Below are 15812 nucleotides of genomic sequence, written 5' to 3'. Positions count from 1 at the left end.
GGCACCCCACTCCAGTACTCTTGTCTGGAAAATCCCATGGACAGAGGGGCCTGGTGGGCTGCAGTCGATGGGGTCGCTAGGAGTCAGACACGACTGAGCGACTTCACTTTATTTTTTCACTTTCATGCATTGCAAAAGGAAATGGCAACCCACTCCAGTGTTCCTACCTGGAGAATCCCAGGGACAGGAGAGCCTGGTGGGCTGCCGTCTATGGGGTCACACAGAGTCAGACACGACTGAAGCGACTTAGCAGCAGCAGCAGCAGTGACATTCAGCTAAAAGATGAAGCTGGAATTTACTTCTTTTGTTTCCATTTTATTACCTTCAAAATGATGTGTAAAATATAATTTTTATCTGTCTTTTGGCAATAAAAGCACCACAGTTTTTGGAAGTGCCATTTAGAAATGTCTGTCGCCTGACCTTCAATGCCAAATAAAACTTGCTCTATGCGATTGAAAATAGAATTTCTTTCTATCTAATTTAGACAGTTAACCAGAATATCATTCTGAATATCATGATTATTCATATATAATTATCTAAATGAAAATTACTTGGATACATAACTGAACTCAATTGAATTAGATACTTAGTAATTCACACAGAAAGGCTTTTATTTGAATTGTGTCAGTGTAGTGTTTTGCAGAAAGTTTTGCTTTTGTTTTAGGTTCAAATGATTTGTTAACAAAAGAAACCACTCATCACACACACAATAAACAAGTTCAATATTTAATAGAGGGTTGTTGGACTTGATTTCAATACATAGTTACTAAAAGAAGAGAAATAGAAACAATAGAAAAAAGTAACAGCACATACATAAATGTCCAAATTGGGCCGACAAACATCCAGACTTGAACAGTACTCACTGGGAAGTCCCTTGTTAACAGCAATTTGGAGCTCCAACTGGGAAACAGACCCAGGTTGTGCTTTCATTCCATTGGTGAAACTTCAAATTGCAATTTTGGAAACTCCAGCTTATAATCTCAGGCCACAAATTAATATCATAATCACTTTCCACACAAAAATGCAGCTGTGGTTTTACTTTAACTCTTTTACGGCTGTTTATTTCTTCTTGTGATTCTCTAAATTTTCCAGAGCCTGGGGGGGGGGGGGGGGGGGCTGGCCAGGCCTCCAGAGGCTTAAGAAAATTCCAGGACCCAATCCTTCTCTTATCTAAAGTGCCAGCTGACTTGCTGGTAACAGCAGTGTGCTCACCCAGGCAGTGTTCATGCAGGTCAGAACCAGGTTAGAGATCTACTGTGCTGTTCCTAAAGCCTGAACAAGACTATCTGATTTTAATTTTCTTAACAGTTGGCCTCAGGATTGTTTAGGCTGAAGAGCATAGGAAAAAAGGCAAAATAACATGGGCAGTTTTCTTAAGTCAAATAACAATTCCAAATAGAAGAAACATAATATAATAAGTAAGGGGTTAAACAAAGTATAAAACCATATGTGAACAGTAGGGAACATGTTGAAGAAAAATTCCCTCCATCAATGAGAAGTATGTTTCTGAACACTAAATCCTATATTCATGAACATATTGACTGTCATAGTAATAAAAACAGAATGTTCAATCAAGGTACAAGTAGATCTATCTATGAACCCTGTAATTCCCTACAAAAGGCTACATAAGGATTCTAAGGAGAAACTAATATTAGAAACAGACAACATAGGGGAATAACATTTGGGTCCACAATACCCGAGTTTTCATAGGGAGAATATAGTAAGTGGTCCTTTCCCAATATAAATGATCAATATGTGTTAGACATCTGGAAAGAGGAGATCCTAACTGATACACAGAAGTTGTGCTTAGATTATCAGTCACAATACACACTAATTGAGGGGATATTAAAAAAAAATTATAGGATTTAGGAATAACAGTCCATTCACAATGCTTGATGCAATGTTCCAATAAATAGGTCTCCCAGGTGCAAACAGTTGCTCTACATAGAAGTCCTTCAGTAGTTTTATCACAGTCAGTCCATAAGTGCATGGTATTATCAAATTCCAAATAATTTCCAGTAAAATGTAACCAATGCTGTGTGGTGTGCTTAGTCACTTAGTCTTGTCCAACTCTTTGCAACCCCACAGACTGTAGCCAGCCAGGCTTCTCCATCCATGGGGATTCTCCAGGCAAGAGAACTGGAGTGGGTCACCATGCCCTCCTCCTGGGGATCTTTCCAACCCAGGGATCGAACCTAGATCTCCCCCATTGCGGACAGATTCTTTACTACCTGAGCCACCAGGGAAGCCCAAGAATACTGGAGTGGGTAGCTTATTCCTTCTCCAAAGGATCTTCCCCACCCAAGAATTGAACCAGGGTCTCCTGCATTGCAGATGGGTTCTTTACCAGCTGAGCTACCAGGGAAGCCCTCAGTTCAGTTCAGTTCAGTCTCTCAGTCATGTCTGACTCTTTGCAACCCCATGAATTGCAGCACGCTAGGCCTCCCTGTCCATCACCAACTCCTGGAGTTCACTCAGACTCACATCCATCGAGTCAGTGATGCCATTCAGCCATCTCATCCTCTGACATCCCCTTCTCCTCCTGACCCCAATCCCTCCCAGCATCAGAGTCTTTTCCAACGAGTCAACTCTTTGCATGAGGTGGCCAAAGTACTTGAGTTTCAGCTTCAGCATCATTCCTTCCAAAGAAATCCCAGGGCTGATCTCCTTCAGAATGGACTGGTTGGATCTCCTTGAAGTCCAAGGGACTCTCAGGAGTCTTTTTCAACACCACAGTTCAAAAGCGTCAATTTTTCGGCGCTCAACCTTCTTCACAGTCCAACTCTCATATCCATACATGACCACAGGAAAAACCATAGCCTTGACTAGATGGACCTTTGTTGGCAAAGTAATGGCTCTGCTTTTGAATATGCTATCTAGGTTGGTCATAACTTTCCTTCCAAGGAGTAAGCATCTTTTAATTTCATGGCTGCAGTCACCATCTGCAGTGATTTGGGAGCCCAAAAAAATAAAGTCTGACACTGTTTCCACTGTTTCCCCATCTATTTCCCATGAAGTGATGGGACCGGATGCCATGATCTTCATTTTCTGAATGTTGAGCTTTAAGCCAACTTTTTCACTCTCCTCTTTCACTTTCATCAAGAGGCTTTTTAGTTCCTCTTCACTTTCTGCCATAAGGGTGGTGTCATCTGCATATCTGAGGTTATTGATATTTCTCCCGGCAATCTTGATTCCAGCTTGTGTTTCTTCCAGCCCAGCATTTCTCATGATGTACTCTGCATATAAGTTCAATAAACAGGGTGACAATATACAGCCTTGACGTACTCCTTTTCCTATTTGGAACCAGTCTGCCCTAATGTAACCAATATTCTTTCTTAAATATAATGGGTAATGTATGAAATTGGTCCATGATGCTTGTGTTAGCTGTATTATACTAATATATGGTTCCCTGGCACATGGTTCAGTGCACTTAGTAATGCCTTCAGGAATAAGAAGTCTGGAGAAGGGAAAGGCTACCCGACTCCAGTATTCTGGCTTGGAGAATTCCCTGGGGTCACAAAGAGTTGGACATGAATGAACGACTTTCACTTTCAGGAATAAGAACCCAATGGTTGTCAGTAATCCATTCTTTAAATAAGTCGTTTCATGCATAGGAATTGAAAGTGAAAGTTGCTCAGTCATATCTGACTCTTTGTGACGCCGTGGACTATAATAGCTTGCCAGGTTCCTCTATCCATGGAACTCTCCAGGCCAGAATACTGGAGTGGGTAGCTGTTCCCTTCTCTAGGGGATCTTTCTAACCCAGGGATCAAATTCAGGCCTCCTGCAATGCAGGTGGATTCTTTACCATCTGAGCCACCAGGAAAGTCCAAGCATAGGCATTAGTAGACACCAAAATCCCTTGGGTTTTATCTCTTTGAGTTAGGTAATATAACAGCTGTATAGAACAAACAGTCCAATCAAACATATAATTAAAGATTAGTTTGGTTTAGTTGAATTATTATTGAGTCATTAATCAACTATAAAAAGTCTTAAACATACCTTAAGCTGAGTTCATGTGGCTTTAATATGGCATGTTTCTGTTTAGCATTAAGGGTTAAGGCCTGGGCTATATCCTTGCCAGCAGTATGTAATCTTGTGGCCAAGGTTTCTCTGTTGACAGCACTATTCATACCCTTACCAGTACCAACCAGTCCTAATAGAATGTCATACCATGTCGTTTGAGCCTACATTTAGGGCAGGCAGGAAAACTAACATTAAAATATGATACAGTCCTGTTCAAGATGGTAGAGTAGAAGGACATTCACTCATCTCCTGCAAGGGCACAAAATCACAGCTAGCAGTTGAACAGCCATCGACAGGAGGATACTGGAATCATAAAAGAAAAAAAAAAAAAAAAAAAAAAAACCATGTCCAAAGACAAAGCTACAACAAAGAAGAAGCTACAACCAAATGGTAGGAGGAGTGCAAGCACAATAAAATCAAGTCCTATACCCATCATGTGGGTGATCTACAATCTGGAGAACAATAGTACCAAAGAAGTTCTCCCACTTTTGTGAAGGTTCTGAGCCTCATGTCAGGCTTCCTAGCCTATGGATTTGGTAAAAGGAATGGAAATCCAAGGGAATCTGAAGACCAGTGAGATTTGATTACAGGACTTTCACAGGACTGGGGGAAACAGAGACTCCACTTTTGGAAAGGGCTCAAATAAAATCTTGTGCATGCCAAGACCTGGGGAAAGGAGCAGTGAGTCCACAGAAGACTGAACCAGACCTGCCTGTGAGTGTTAGAGGGTCTCTTGTGGAGGTGTGGGTCAGCAGTGGCTCACTGTGGGGATGGAGGCACGGGTAGCAACAGTCCTAGAAGGGGCCCCTTGGCTTAAGTCCTCTTGGTCACCATTAACCCTACCACAGAGCCCATAGACTTCAGGGCTAGATTGCCTCAGGCCAAAACAATAACAGAGGAAAAGCAGCTGCACCTATCAGCAGACAATTGTATTCAATTTTTATTGAGCACAGTCCCATCTACCAGAGCAAGACCCAATTTCCCTCACCATCAGTCCCTCCCATCAGGAAGCTTATATAAGCCTCTTAGTCTCATTCACCAGAGGATAGACAGAAGAAGCAAGAAGAACCACAATCCATCACAACTAGAACCAAAGCCACATCACAAAAAGTTAACCAGAATGAAAAAGCAGAGGGCTTTGTCCCAGATGAAAGGACAAGACATAATCTCAGAAAAACAACCAAATGAAGTGGAGATAGGCAGCCTTCTAGAAAAAGAATTCAGAATAATGACAGTGAAGATGATCCGGAACTCAGAAAAAACAATGGAGGCAAAGATTGAGAAGATACAAAAAAAGTTTACCAAAAACTTAGACCAACTAAAAGAACAAACAGAGATGAACAATGCACTAGAAGGAATCAATAGCAAAATATCTGATGTGGAAAAATGGAAAAGTAACTGGAGGACAGAATGGTGGTAATCACTGCTGCAGAACAGAAAATAGAAAAAAGAATGAAAAATAAAGACAGCCTTAGAGGCCTCTGGGACAACTGTAAACCCCCAACATTCGCTTTATAGGGCCTCAAAAGAAGAAGAAGTGGGAGAAAAGGACCCAAGAAAATATTTGAAGAAATAATAGCTGAAAACTTCCCATAACATGGTAAAGAATGTATTCAACCAAGTTCAGAAAGCACAGAGTTCTAGGCAGTTATGATAAACCCAAGGGGGATCACATTGAGACACGTAGTAATCAAAATGGTGAAAATTAAAGACAAAAATAAAATATTAAAAGCAAGGGAAATATGACAAACAGCATACTAGAGAATCCTTATAAGGTTATCAGCTGATTCCTCAACAGAAACTCTACAAATCAGAAAGGAATGGTATATTATTTAAAGTGATGAAAGGGAAGATCCTACAACAAAGACTACTCTACCCAAGAAGACCCATTCAGATTTATTGGAGAAATCAAAAGCTTTCCAGACAAGCAAAAATTAAGAGAATTAAGCACCACAAAACCAGTTTTACAACAAATACTAAAGGAACTTCTTTAGGCAGACACACAAGAGAAAGAAACGACCTATACAAAACAAATCCAAAACAATTAAGAAAATGGTTTATTTTATTATTGTTGTTCAGTTGCTCAGTCATGTCCAACTCTTTGCAACCCCATGGGTCACAATTACAAATTTTTCTAGCCAGGACATGGAAGCAACCTAGATGTACATTTCCTTCTCCAATGCATGGAAGTGAAAAAATAAAGCTTTTTAAAATCCAGATGAAGAAGAGAATCATTTTGGAATTTTTTGGAAAATACAAATGCCCAAGTATTGTTATTTTTCTCCAAAGGTCCAGTTGTGTTTCTTTTTTTAAAAATTGATTTATCTATTTTAATTGGAGGATAATTACTTTACAATATTGTGGTGGTTTTGGCCATACATTGACATGAATCAGCCACGGGTGTACACGTGCCCTTCTGTCCTGAACCCCCTACCACTCTCTGTCCCCATCCCATCCCTCTGGGTTGTCCAGAGCACTGGCTTTGAGTGCCCTGCTTCATGCATCGAACTTGCACTAGTCATCTATTTTACATATGGTAATGTACACGTTTCATTGCTATTCTCTCACATCATCCACCCTCACCTTCTCCCACATAGTCCAATAATCTGTTCTTTACATTTGTGTCTCTTTTGCTGCCTTGCTAATAAGATTGTCATTACCATCTTTCTAAATTCCATACATATGTGTTAATATACTGTATTGGTGTTAATCTTTATGACTTCACTCTTTCTTATATCTGAGTGATATTCCATTGTGTATATGTACCACAACTTCCTTATCCATTCATCTGCCGATGGACATCTAGGTTGCTTCCATGTCCTAGCTGTTGATAATAGTGCTGCAATGAACATTGGGGTACATGGGTCTCTTTCATTCTTGGCGTGTATGCCAAGCAGTGGGATTGCTGGGTCATTTGGCAGTTCTATTTCCAGTTTTTTCAGGAATCTCCACACTGTTCTCCATAGTGGCTGTACTAGTTTTCATTCCCACCAACAGTGTAAGAGGGTCCCGTTTTCCCCACACTATCTCCAGCATTTACTGTTTCTGGGCTGGCATGAGATGATACCTCCTGGAGGAGGACGGAGGGCCCTAAATGTCAGCCAGCTTGCTCTCCTTTGGTATTCAACCTTGCGGGATTAGAGTCTTTCACAGGAAAGGTTTTTTTGTTTTGTTTTTGTTTTGTTTTGTTTTGTTTTGTTTTTGTTTTTGTTTTTTGTCTCTCTGGCGATCCCATGGTTTGGGTTGCTATGTTACATTAGTTCCCTCAGATTGTCCTCAGGGCATTCAAGTCCAGTCCTTACCCTAAGGACTAACGATGCAGCCCACGCCTCCCTGTCCAGCCCCAACTCGCTGGTAGTGGATACGAACATCTGAGCCCTTTCTCCATTGCTAGCTGCAGTTACATGCATATTTTGTGGGGTTTTTGTTTTTTTTTTTCTCCCCCATGTTATGTTGCCCTCTGAGAATCCAAAGCTCCCCACCGACAGGCCTGTGAGAGGGTTTCCTATTTTGTGGAAACTTCTACTCCTTCACGACTCTCTCCCCAGGACAGGTCTCCATCCCTAAATCTTTTGTCTCTGTTTTCATCTTTTATATTTTGTCCTACCTCCCTTCAAAGAGATCAGGCTGCCTTTCTGGGTGCCTGGTGTCCTCTGCCAGGATTCAGAGTTTGTTTTGTGGAAGTTGCTCGACATTCAAATGATCTTTATATGAACCTGTGGGGGAGAAAGTGGTCTCCACATTCTATTCCTTCACCATCTTGGGAACTGCCCCTCTCCAGATCTGTTTCTAATGAGCAGCCCATGTTTTAAAGCAACTGGAGTATATGATGATCTTTTACCTTTATCTAGGTTGTTTCCCTTTTTCAACTTCATATTCAGTGATCCCATTTCATTAAGTTTATGTTTTACAATTTCTCCATCTCTTTTTGTTGTTGCTGTTTTTCCTTCTCAAGCCTTAAGCATAGTAGAAAAGCTTTTGTATATACACATACATATAGTTAATTGCTCAGCTGTGTCCAACACTGCTATCCCATGGATTAGCCCGCCAGGTTCCCCTGTCCATGGAATTCTTCAGACAAGAATACTGGAGTGGGTTGCCATTTCCTTCTCCAGGGGATCTTCCTGACCCGGGATTAAACCGAGGTTTCTTTGTGTTGCAAGCAGATTCTTTTAGTCTAAGCCACCAGGGAAGCCCAATATATATATATAGTATGTATAATATATATATATTAGAAAATCTATGAATCTTTGCCTAGCTAAAAAAAAATTATGACACTTTGATTTCACTTGTATGACTTAGTATGAATAGAATGCTAGATTTCTAATTTATTTTCACTCAAAACTTTCATATAGTTCCATGTATTTAGGCATCTTCTATTATTACTAAACATCTAGAATATTTATTATCTTAGTGTGCTGGAGTCCAACTCCAGCAACCAGGGATTCAACTTGAAGAGATGGATGGTGTCGGCCAATGAGACAGCCTCTCAGTTTTCTATGGACTGCCTGTTTATTTCAAGTTTAAGATTCTCTTTTATACTTTACAAAAACATTAGGCCAGAGGTTTGACATTTTCAGTTCCCCCTCTCCCAGATTTATTATCTCCATAAATTTTTGTTGCTCTTCAAACAGAGTTCCTGCTTCAGGGATTCTCTCGGAATCAGCCTTATCATCTATTATCTACCTTTTCTAATGTGTCCTATAGTTAACTTGTGATTATATTGTAACTCATGCTACATTCCTCAGTTTACTACTTATCTTCCTAAATCCTGTTTGCCCCTAACGTCCTGAGCTCACTATCTCTTAAAAAGGCTTCTAGCTATAGTGTCTCTAAAAAATTCCTAACTTCTATAAGCTATAGTAAAATATGCTAGCTTTACAACATTCCTTAAATCTTTAACTTCTAACTATTTTAATTATTTCTAAGCCCTAAATTCAGTAAACTCCTTTGCCATAAACTTTCTCCTCACAAATAGGCTTCAGATATCAATCCCTCCCATGGCCTCAAGCTATGCCTATGTGCTCATCCTGGAACACTCTTTTGTAAAAGTCCTTGAACAAATGTCAGTGATTATGAATTATTTTCTGAGCAATGCTGTAGAAGGCTTTGTGCCTTCTCATGCTCCTCTCAAGACCAATAAGCACCTTAATATTCATTTTCAGTCAACTCAGCTGAGAAGAGGAAAAGACAAGTCAGAATTACAAGTCCTAACTCCTTCATCCCAGGATCCGTGCCTGCGGAATGAGAGGGGGCTGGGGACCGAGCCTCCATTTTGTCAGTAATGCCTAATGCGGCTCCTGACATTAGTGATTTTAAAAAATTGAATGAGGCTTGAAATTTCTAATCCAATTCTGAGAATGTAAAGAGAACTGTTAGAAAAAAGCAGGTTATTAAAAAGTGATATAGTATTATTAACTAAAGTACAGATTTTGTTCAAATTTCACAAAAAGCTATGCTAGTGTTCATTATTTGTTTTCATGCCTTATTCAAGACTTTGCAATGTATTTAATTTAATTGAGCAGCTTCAGCTGCATGCAACAAATTCTGGTCAATTCTCTTCATTTTATTCTATTATAAAGATTTTCTAATTTTCCTTGTTATGGCTTCTTAGATACACTTTCATTTAAAAGTGTACATTTAATTTCCAAATACATAGGATTTTGTTTAAAATATCTTTAATATTAATTTCTCATTTTGATAATAATTTCTTGTTTAAATTCTTTCTTCTCTGCAATAACCCTCTGTGTTTTTTTCAGTCTAACTTTATTGAGGCTTTCAATGGCTAAGTCAAAGGTCTTTATTAGTAACTGTCACATTGTACTTGAAAATATGTGGGTGATTTTCAAATATCTTTTGATATTGAATTTGATATTCAAATATCTTTTGAAATATCAAAAGGTATTTCAAATATCTTTTGACATTGATTTCTAAAATAATTCCACAGTAATAACAACATCTGTATAATTTCAAATCTTTAGACTATGAAAATTTTGCACTGTGTTTTTTTGTCCCTAGTCCCTAGTCTCCTATGTTCCAGAGTCTCCTAGTCTACAGTCTATGGTATCTTGAATAAAATTTGTATCCTACTGATCATATAAATCTTAATTGTATTGAATTGGTTCATGGTGATTTTCAGGTCTACTATATCCTTCTACTTCTTTGTATTAATTCATTCTATCAAATTAATTAATTCATTCTATTAATTTTTGAGTTTGATATTGAAACTCCAACTAAAATATTAATTTATCTAATACAATTATGTAAAGTTTAAAAATAAAATAAAATTGGAAGAAAAAAATATATATAATTGCAATATATAGTGGAACTATCTGTAAATTTATTCCATATTTTCCAAGTCTCTTATAAATGTGTTATCATACTTTTATAATTTAAAAAAATGTTACAAATATAATGAAAACTTTTGATAATGTTGAGCTAGTTGTGCACATGGTGAGGAATCTTGACTAATAAGTGGGGCATAACTTTAGGCAGATAGCTTATGATGGTAATGAGATTGCTCAGTGACCTCTTCCATAAATTTGTGAATTATTCACTCATATGAAGACAGAAATCTGTATTAAAGATACATTCTGTGCAGTATCTCCATTGTATAATTGTAAAGCAGTAATGTTTTTATAGGAATTTATACTTTTGTGCATATGGTGAGCAGCAGGATCATCAGGAGGAATTTTTAAGACATTACAGCACATTATTAATGCACAGGGAGTTAATTCAGCTACCAAAGAGGAGGCGTGTGGTGATCACACAGTGACTCAGTCACATATGCTGTCAGGATTTATCCCTGACCAGACAGATAAATTTTGTTCATAGTAAGTTACCATTAGGAGTGGACAGTGCTGCTTTCCCAGGCAGGTGAAATTATCTTGAGTTTGAACCTGGCTTGCATTTCTCCAGTGGAAAATACTATAGTGGTCTCCTATGTCTTTTCTTCTTAATTGCAGCATCTCCTGAAAGATGGAGGTGTAAATCTCAATACATATTACAGTCAGGCCTCCAAGAATAATCAATTCATGAGAATAACAGTGGGTTAATGGCACATTTTTCCTGTCTGGGGATAATCACTGATATGATATTGTCTTTTCCATGCACAGTGACATCAGCAGCTATAGTAATATTTGTTGGGCTGCTTCACCCAGACTTTAGTTCCAATTGCAGTTATTTCATTTATGGATCCAGACACTCTTTCACCTCTAAATGTTAGTAAGGTAAGAGGTTCTCCTTTTTGTACTTTGCCAATTACACATGGAAAAATCAGCAATTGGGCAATTTGATCATGTTTATTAATAAATGGAGCATCCTTTCCTTCATTTTGTAGAATTACTCAGATTTCTCCTTGGTAGTCTGGGTCCATAACTCCTCATTGACACAGATCCCTTGTAACAATAAACTGTAGCATCCTTTGATTAATTCAAAGTGTCCAGGAGGCATTTGATTCCAATACTAGTTGAAATGGCACATATCAATCTTTTAGTAAGCATATGTTCAGATATAGAGTACAAATCCAGTCTGGTGGCCTCAGGAGTAGCTTGGAAAGGGATAATTTCTTAATTGTTTCAGAATGGAAATCTATTTATTTGGAAGAGTCACTTTCATCAAAAGAATTTCTGATTTTCCTATAGGTCCATTATTTAAAATATTGAGGGCAGAATTCAGGTCTCCCAATTTTTATACAAACCCTCTCCAAGTTTAATTAACTGATGTTTAAGCAAACCCTTCATTTCACTCAAATCAACAGCTTGAGGATAATTAGGAATATAAAAATTCTACTGTATGTTATGTTCCTGGACAAACTCTTGTATTAGCGTACATTTAAAATGTGACCAATTTTCACTTTGAATTTGAAGCAGAACACCATAATATAAATTAATTATCTCCAAAGTTTTAATAGTATTAGTCTGATTGGCTTTCCCAAAGGGAATGGCCACCAAACATCCAAAATAGGTATTCTCAAATATTGAGAATACATGTCCACACTTACTGGCATCCTTTATCTTGAATTAATGGGCCAATGTAATCAATTTGCCATATTTTCCCAGGCAACTTGCCACATACCAATTGTCCTTTGACAAGCCGTGGCAAGCTTCTATGCTTAATATATTGACAAAATGGACATTGTAAAGTAACAGATTTAATTAGATTCATAGTTAAAGAAATACCTCAATCCTGGCCCACCTGTATGTTGCTTTTTCTCCCAGATGGCCACATTTTTGGTATGCTCACAAAGTCAGGCCTTTTAAGTCATTGGAGTCTGGATCAGCTTCTACAGCTTGGATTCGGGTTTGTTCATCTGTAATAGAGTTATACCTTGATTCTGTAGAATTTGGAACACTGTGGGCGTATACATGAAACAATGAAACTTTAGTAGTTTGAACAGTTTCCCAAATGTCAGACCATAATTCCTTTCCCCATAGCCCTTTGGATTGAATTTTCCATTATTCTCTACCCATAAGGGGAACCAAGTGGCCAATCAATTGGCTACTGACCATGAATCTGTGTATGTATGACATTCAGTTAAATTTTCTTGCTTTAGTACCTAAGAACACCATAAAACTCAGCAAACTGGCTACTTTTTACCCTCCCCAGTAGTTGTTAGCAATTTAGTAGTGATTGAATTATAGGCCACCATTTCCCAATAGTGAGTGGATCCTATATATTTAGCTGACCCATCAGTGAACCACGTTTGCTGTTTTTCTTGTGTGGTTTAAGAGTCAAAGGGCTTTCCCCATTTTACAGGTGACTCAGTTATCTTAGGCTAATTATAGCCTCTTGCTCAAGGCTTTCTATAGGAATTTCAGAAACCTTTTCAGGTAAGGCAGTGACTCCATGTGGTCCAGGTTTAGTTCAGTCCTGAATATACCATTTCCATTTTATTATGATGGGCACTTCGACTTGCCCAATCTTGTTGTACAAGGATGGTACCCAATGGTACTTTGTACCAGAGAAACTTTGTACCATTGCATGATTGGCACTTAAGATCTCAATATTATAGTGTGATATATAGTCAATTAGGGCTTTCCAGATGGCTCGAGTGGTAAAAAAAACCTTCCTGCCGATGCAGGAGACTCAAGAAACACAGGTTTGATCCCTGGGTTGGGAAGATCCCCTGGAAGAGGAAATGGCAACCCACTCCAGTATTCTTGCCTGAAGAACCCCAAGGACAAAGGAGTTTGATGGGCTACAGTTCATGGGGTCACAAAGAGTCAGACATAGCTGAGCAACTAACACTAATATTAATATAGTCAATTATTTTGTATCAACCAAACGCCAATAACAAACCAAAAACTTTTTTCTAAGGTAGTGTTATTTCTCCTGACCTTTGGAAATTTCTGTTCAAACTACTGCACAATTGCACTCATCTCACATGCTAGCAAAGTAATGCTCAAAATTCTTCAAGCTAGACTTCAATAGTACGCGAACCAAGAACTTCCACATGTTCAAACTGGATTTAGAAAAGGCAGAGGAACCAGAGACCAAATTGCCAACATCCACTGGATCACCAAAAAGCAAGAGAATTCCAGAAAAACATCTACTTCTGCTTTATTGACTAAGCTAAAGCCTTTGACTGTGTGGATTGTGCTTCATCTAGTCTGGCATTTCACATGATGTACCCTGAATATAAGTTTAATAAGCAAGGTGACAATATACAGCATTGCCATACTCCTTTCCCAATTTGGAACCAGTCCATTGTTCCATGTCCAGTTCTAACTGTTGCCTCTTAACCTGCATACAGATTTCTAGGGGACAGGTAAGATGGTCTCGTATTACCATCTCTTGAAGAATTTTCCACAGTTTGTTGCCAGGAGAAATATCAGCAACGTCAGATATGCACATGACACCACCCTTATGGCAGAAAGCAAAGAGGAAGCAAAGAGGAACCAAAGAGCCTCTTGATGAAAGTGAAAGAGGAGAGTGAAAAAGTTGGCTTAAAACTCAATATTCAAAAAACTAAGATCATAACATCTGGTCCCATCACTTCATGGCAAATAGATGGGGAAACAATAGAAACAGTGAGAAACTTTATTTGGGGCTCCAAAATCACTGCAGATGGTGACTGCAGCCTTGAAATTAAGAGACACTTACTCTTTGGAAGAAAAGCTATGAAAAACTTAGCATATTAAAAAGCAGAAATATTACTTTACCGATAAAGGTCTGTATAATCAAACCTATGGTTTTTCCAGTAGTCATGCATGAATATGAGAGATGGACCATTAAGAAAGCTGAGTGCCAAATAATTGATGCTTTTGAACTGTGGTGTTAGAGAACGCTCATGAGAGTCCTTTGGAATACAAGGAGATCAAATCAGTCAATCCTAAAGAAAATCAATCCTGAATATTCATTGGAAGGACTGATGCTGAAGCTGAAACTTCAATACTTTGGCTATCTGATGCGAAGAATGGACTTATTGGAAAAGACCCTGATGCTGGGAAAGATTGAAAGCAGGAGGAGAAAGGGACAACAGAGGATAAGATGGTTGGATGGCATTACTGACTCGATGAACATGAGTTTGAGCAAGCTCTGGGTGTCGGTGATGGACAGGGAAGCCTGGCGTACTGCAGTCCAGCGGTTCACGAAAATTCGGTCACAGCTGCGTGACTGAACTGAACTGAACTGAGAATTTCCTACTCTAAAAGCCCAAAGGTATTCTTTTGTCTTGCTGTTTTTGCCATGAGCTCCAAAGTAGTATACTGTTCAGTTATAGAAACATACAATTATGTGTTGCCAGGTTATACTGATCATAAGTCTAAAGCACGCTGTATTGCATTTAGTCACATCAAAAACCTGTTGTTTCTGAACAGCCCATTGAAATTCATGCTTTTTCCTAGTTTCTTTGTAAAGTGGACTCAATATCTGGCCCAAATGTGGAATATACTGTCTCCAGAAACCAAGTAGCCCTACAAATTTCTGAGTCTCCCTCTTCTTTTGGGGAGTTTTAAATTCCATTATGTTTTGCTTAGCCTTAGGCAAAATCTCTCTGTGTCCTTTAGCCCATTGTATTCTTGAGAAAACTTTACAGTGTGGGTGAGTTCTTGAACTTTAGAGAGAAAGTTCATCTCCCATCAGTTGTTTTTTAAGATATTAATACATTGGTTTAGAGTTTTTAATACTATTTCCTCTGTTGGCCTTTGTATCATTTAATCAATATAATGAGATATTTGTACATCATCAGACACTTATAGGTGATCTGAATGTTCAGCAGCAAACTTGTGACAAATAGTAGACTTATGTATACAACCTTGTGAAAAGCAGCTGAACATATATTGTCTCCCTTGCCCATGAATACAAATCAATTCCATAATTGTTCTATGGGTATAGTAAAGAAAGCATTGACCAGATCAATTACTGCATATCATTGTCCAAGATTGCTATTTGTTCTATTAAAGCTATAGTATCAGGGATTGCAGCAGAGGTAGAGTTACTTTGTGATTCTATGGACTGTAGCCCACCAGATTGCTCTGTCCATGGGATTCTCCAGGCAAGAATAATGGAGTGGATTGCCATGCTCTCCTCCAGGGGATCTTCTTGACCCAGGGATTGAACCCACATCTCTTAACTTCTCCTGCATTGGCAGGTGGGTTCTTTATCACTTACCCAACCTGGGAAACTCAGCAGCCATACAGAGTTATTTAGTTCACTAAATGTGCTTTGTATAGTTTTAGTAATTCCAATTGCCCCGTGGGAATTCAGTATTGCTTCAATTTAACTAATTTTCTAGTGGCCGGCAATTTTATGGGGGCACAACTAACTTTCCCACAATTTCAGGA

General features: G+C 38.6%; 1 protein-coding gene across 1 annotated transcript in view; it reads right to left on the bottom strand.

The window, feature by feature from the left end:
• Positions 1-15812, bottom strand: part of GUCY1A2 (guanylate cyclase 1 soluble subunit alpha 2) — a 600412-nt gene that overhangs the window by 572829 nt on the left and 11771 nt on the right. Inside the window, exons 2-3 of the mRNA XM_061440208.1 lie at positions 12223-12337; positions 10869-10997 (exon numbers count right to left, since the gene is read on the bottom strand). Coding sequence (XP_061296192.1) covers positions 10869-10997; positions 12223-12255 — 162 coding nt within the window. The 5' untranslated portion in view covers positions 12256-12337. The remainder of the gene's footprint in view (positions 1-10868; positions 10998-12222; positions 12338-15812) is intronic.

Source organism: Bos javanicus, chromosome 15, assembly GCF_032452875.1.
Source record: "Bos javanicus breed banteng chromosome 15, ARS-OSU_banteng_1.0, whole genome shotgun sequence".
NCBI lineage: Eukaryota > Metazoa > Chordata > Mammalia > Artiodactyla > Bovidae > Bos > Bos javanicus.
This window is presented reverse-complemented; position numbering and strand designations above follow the sequence as displayed.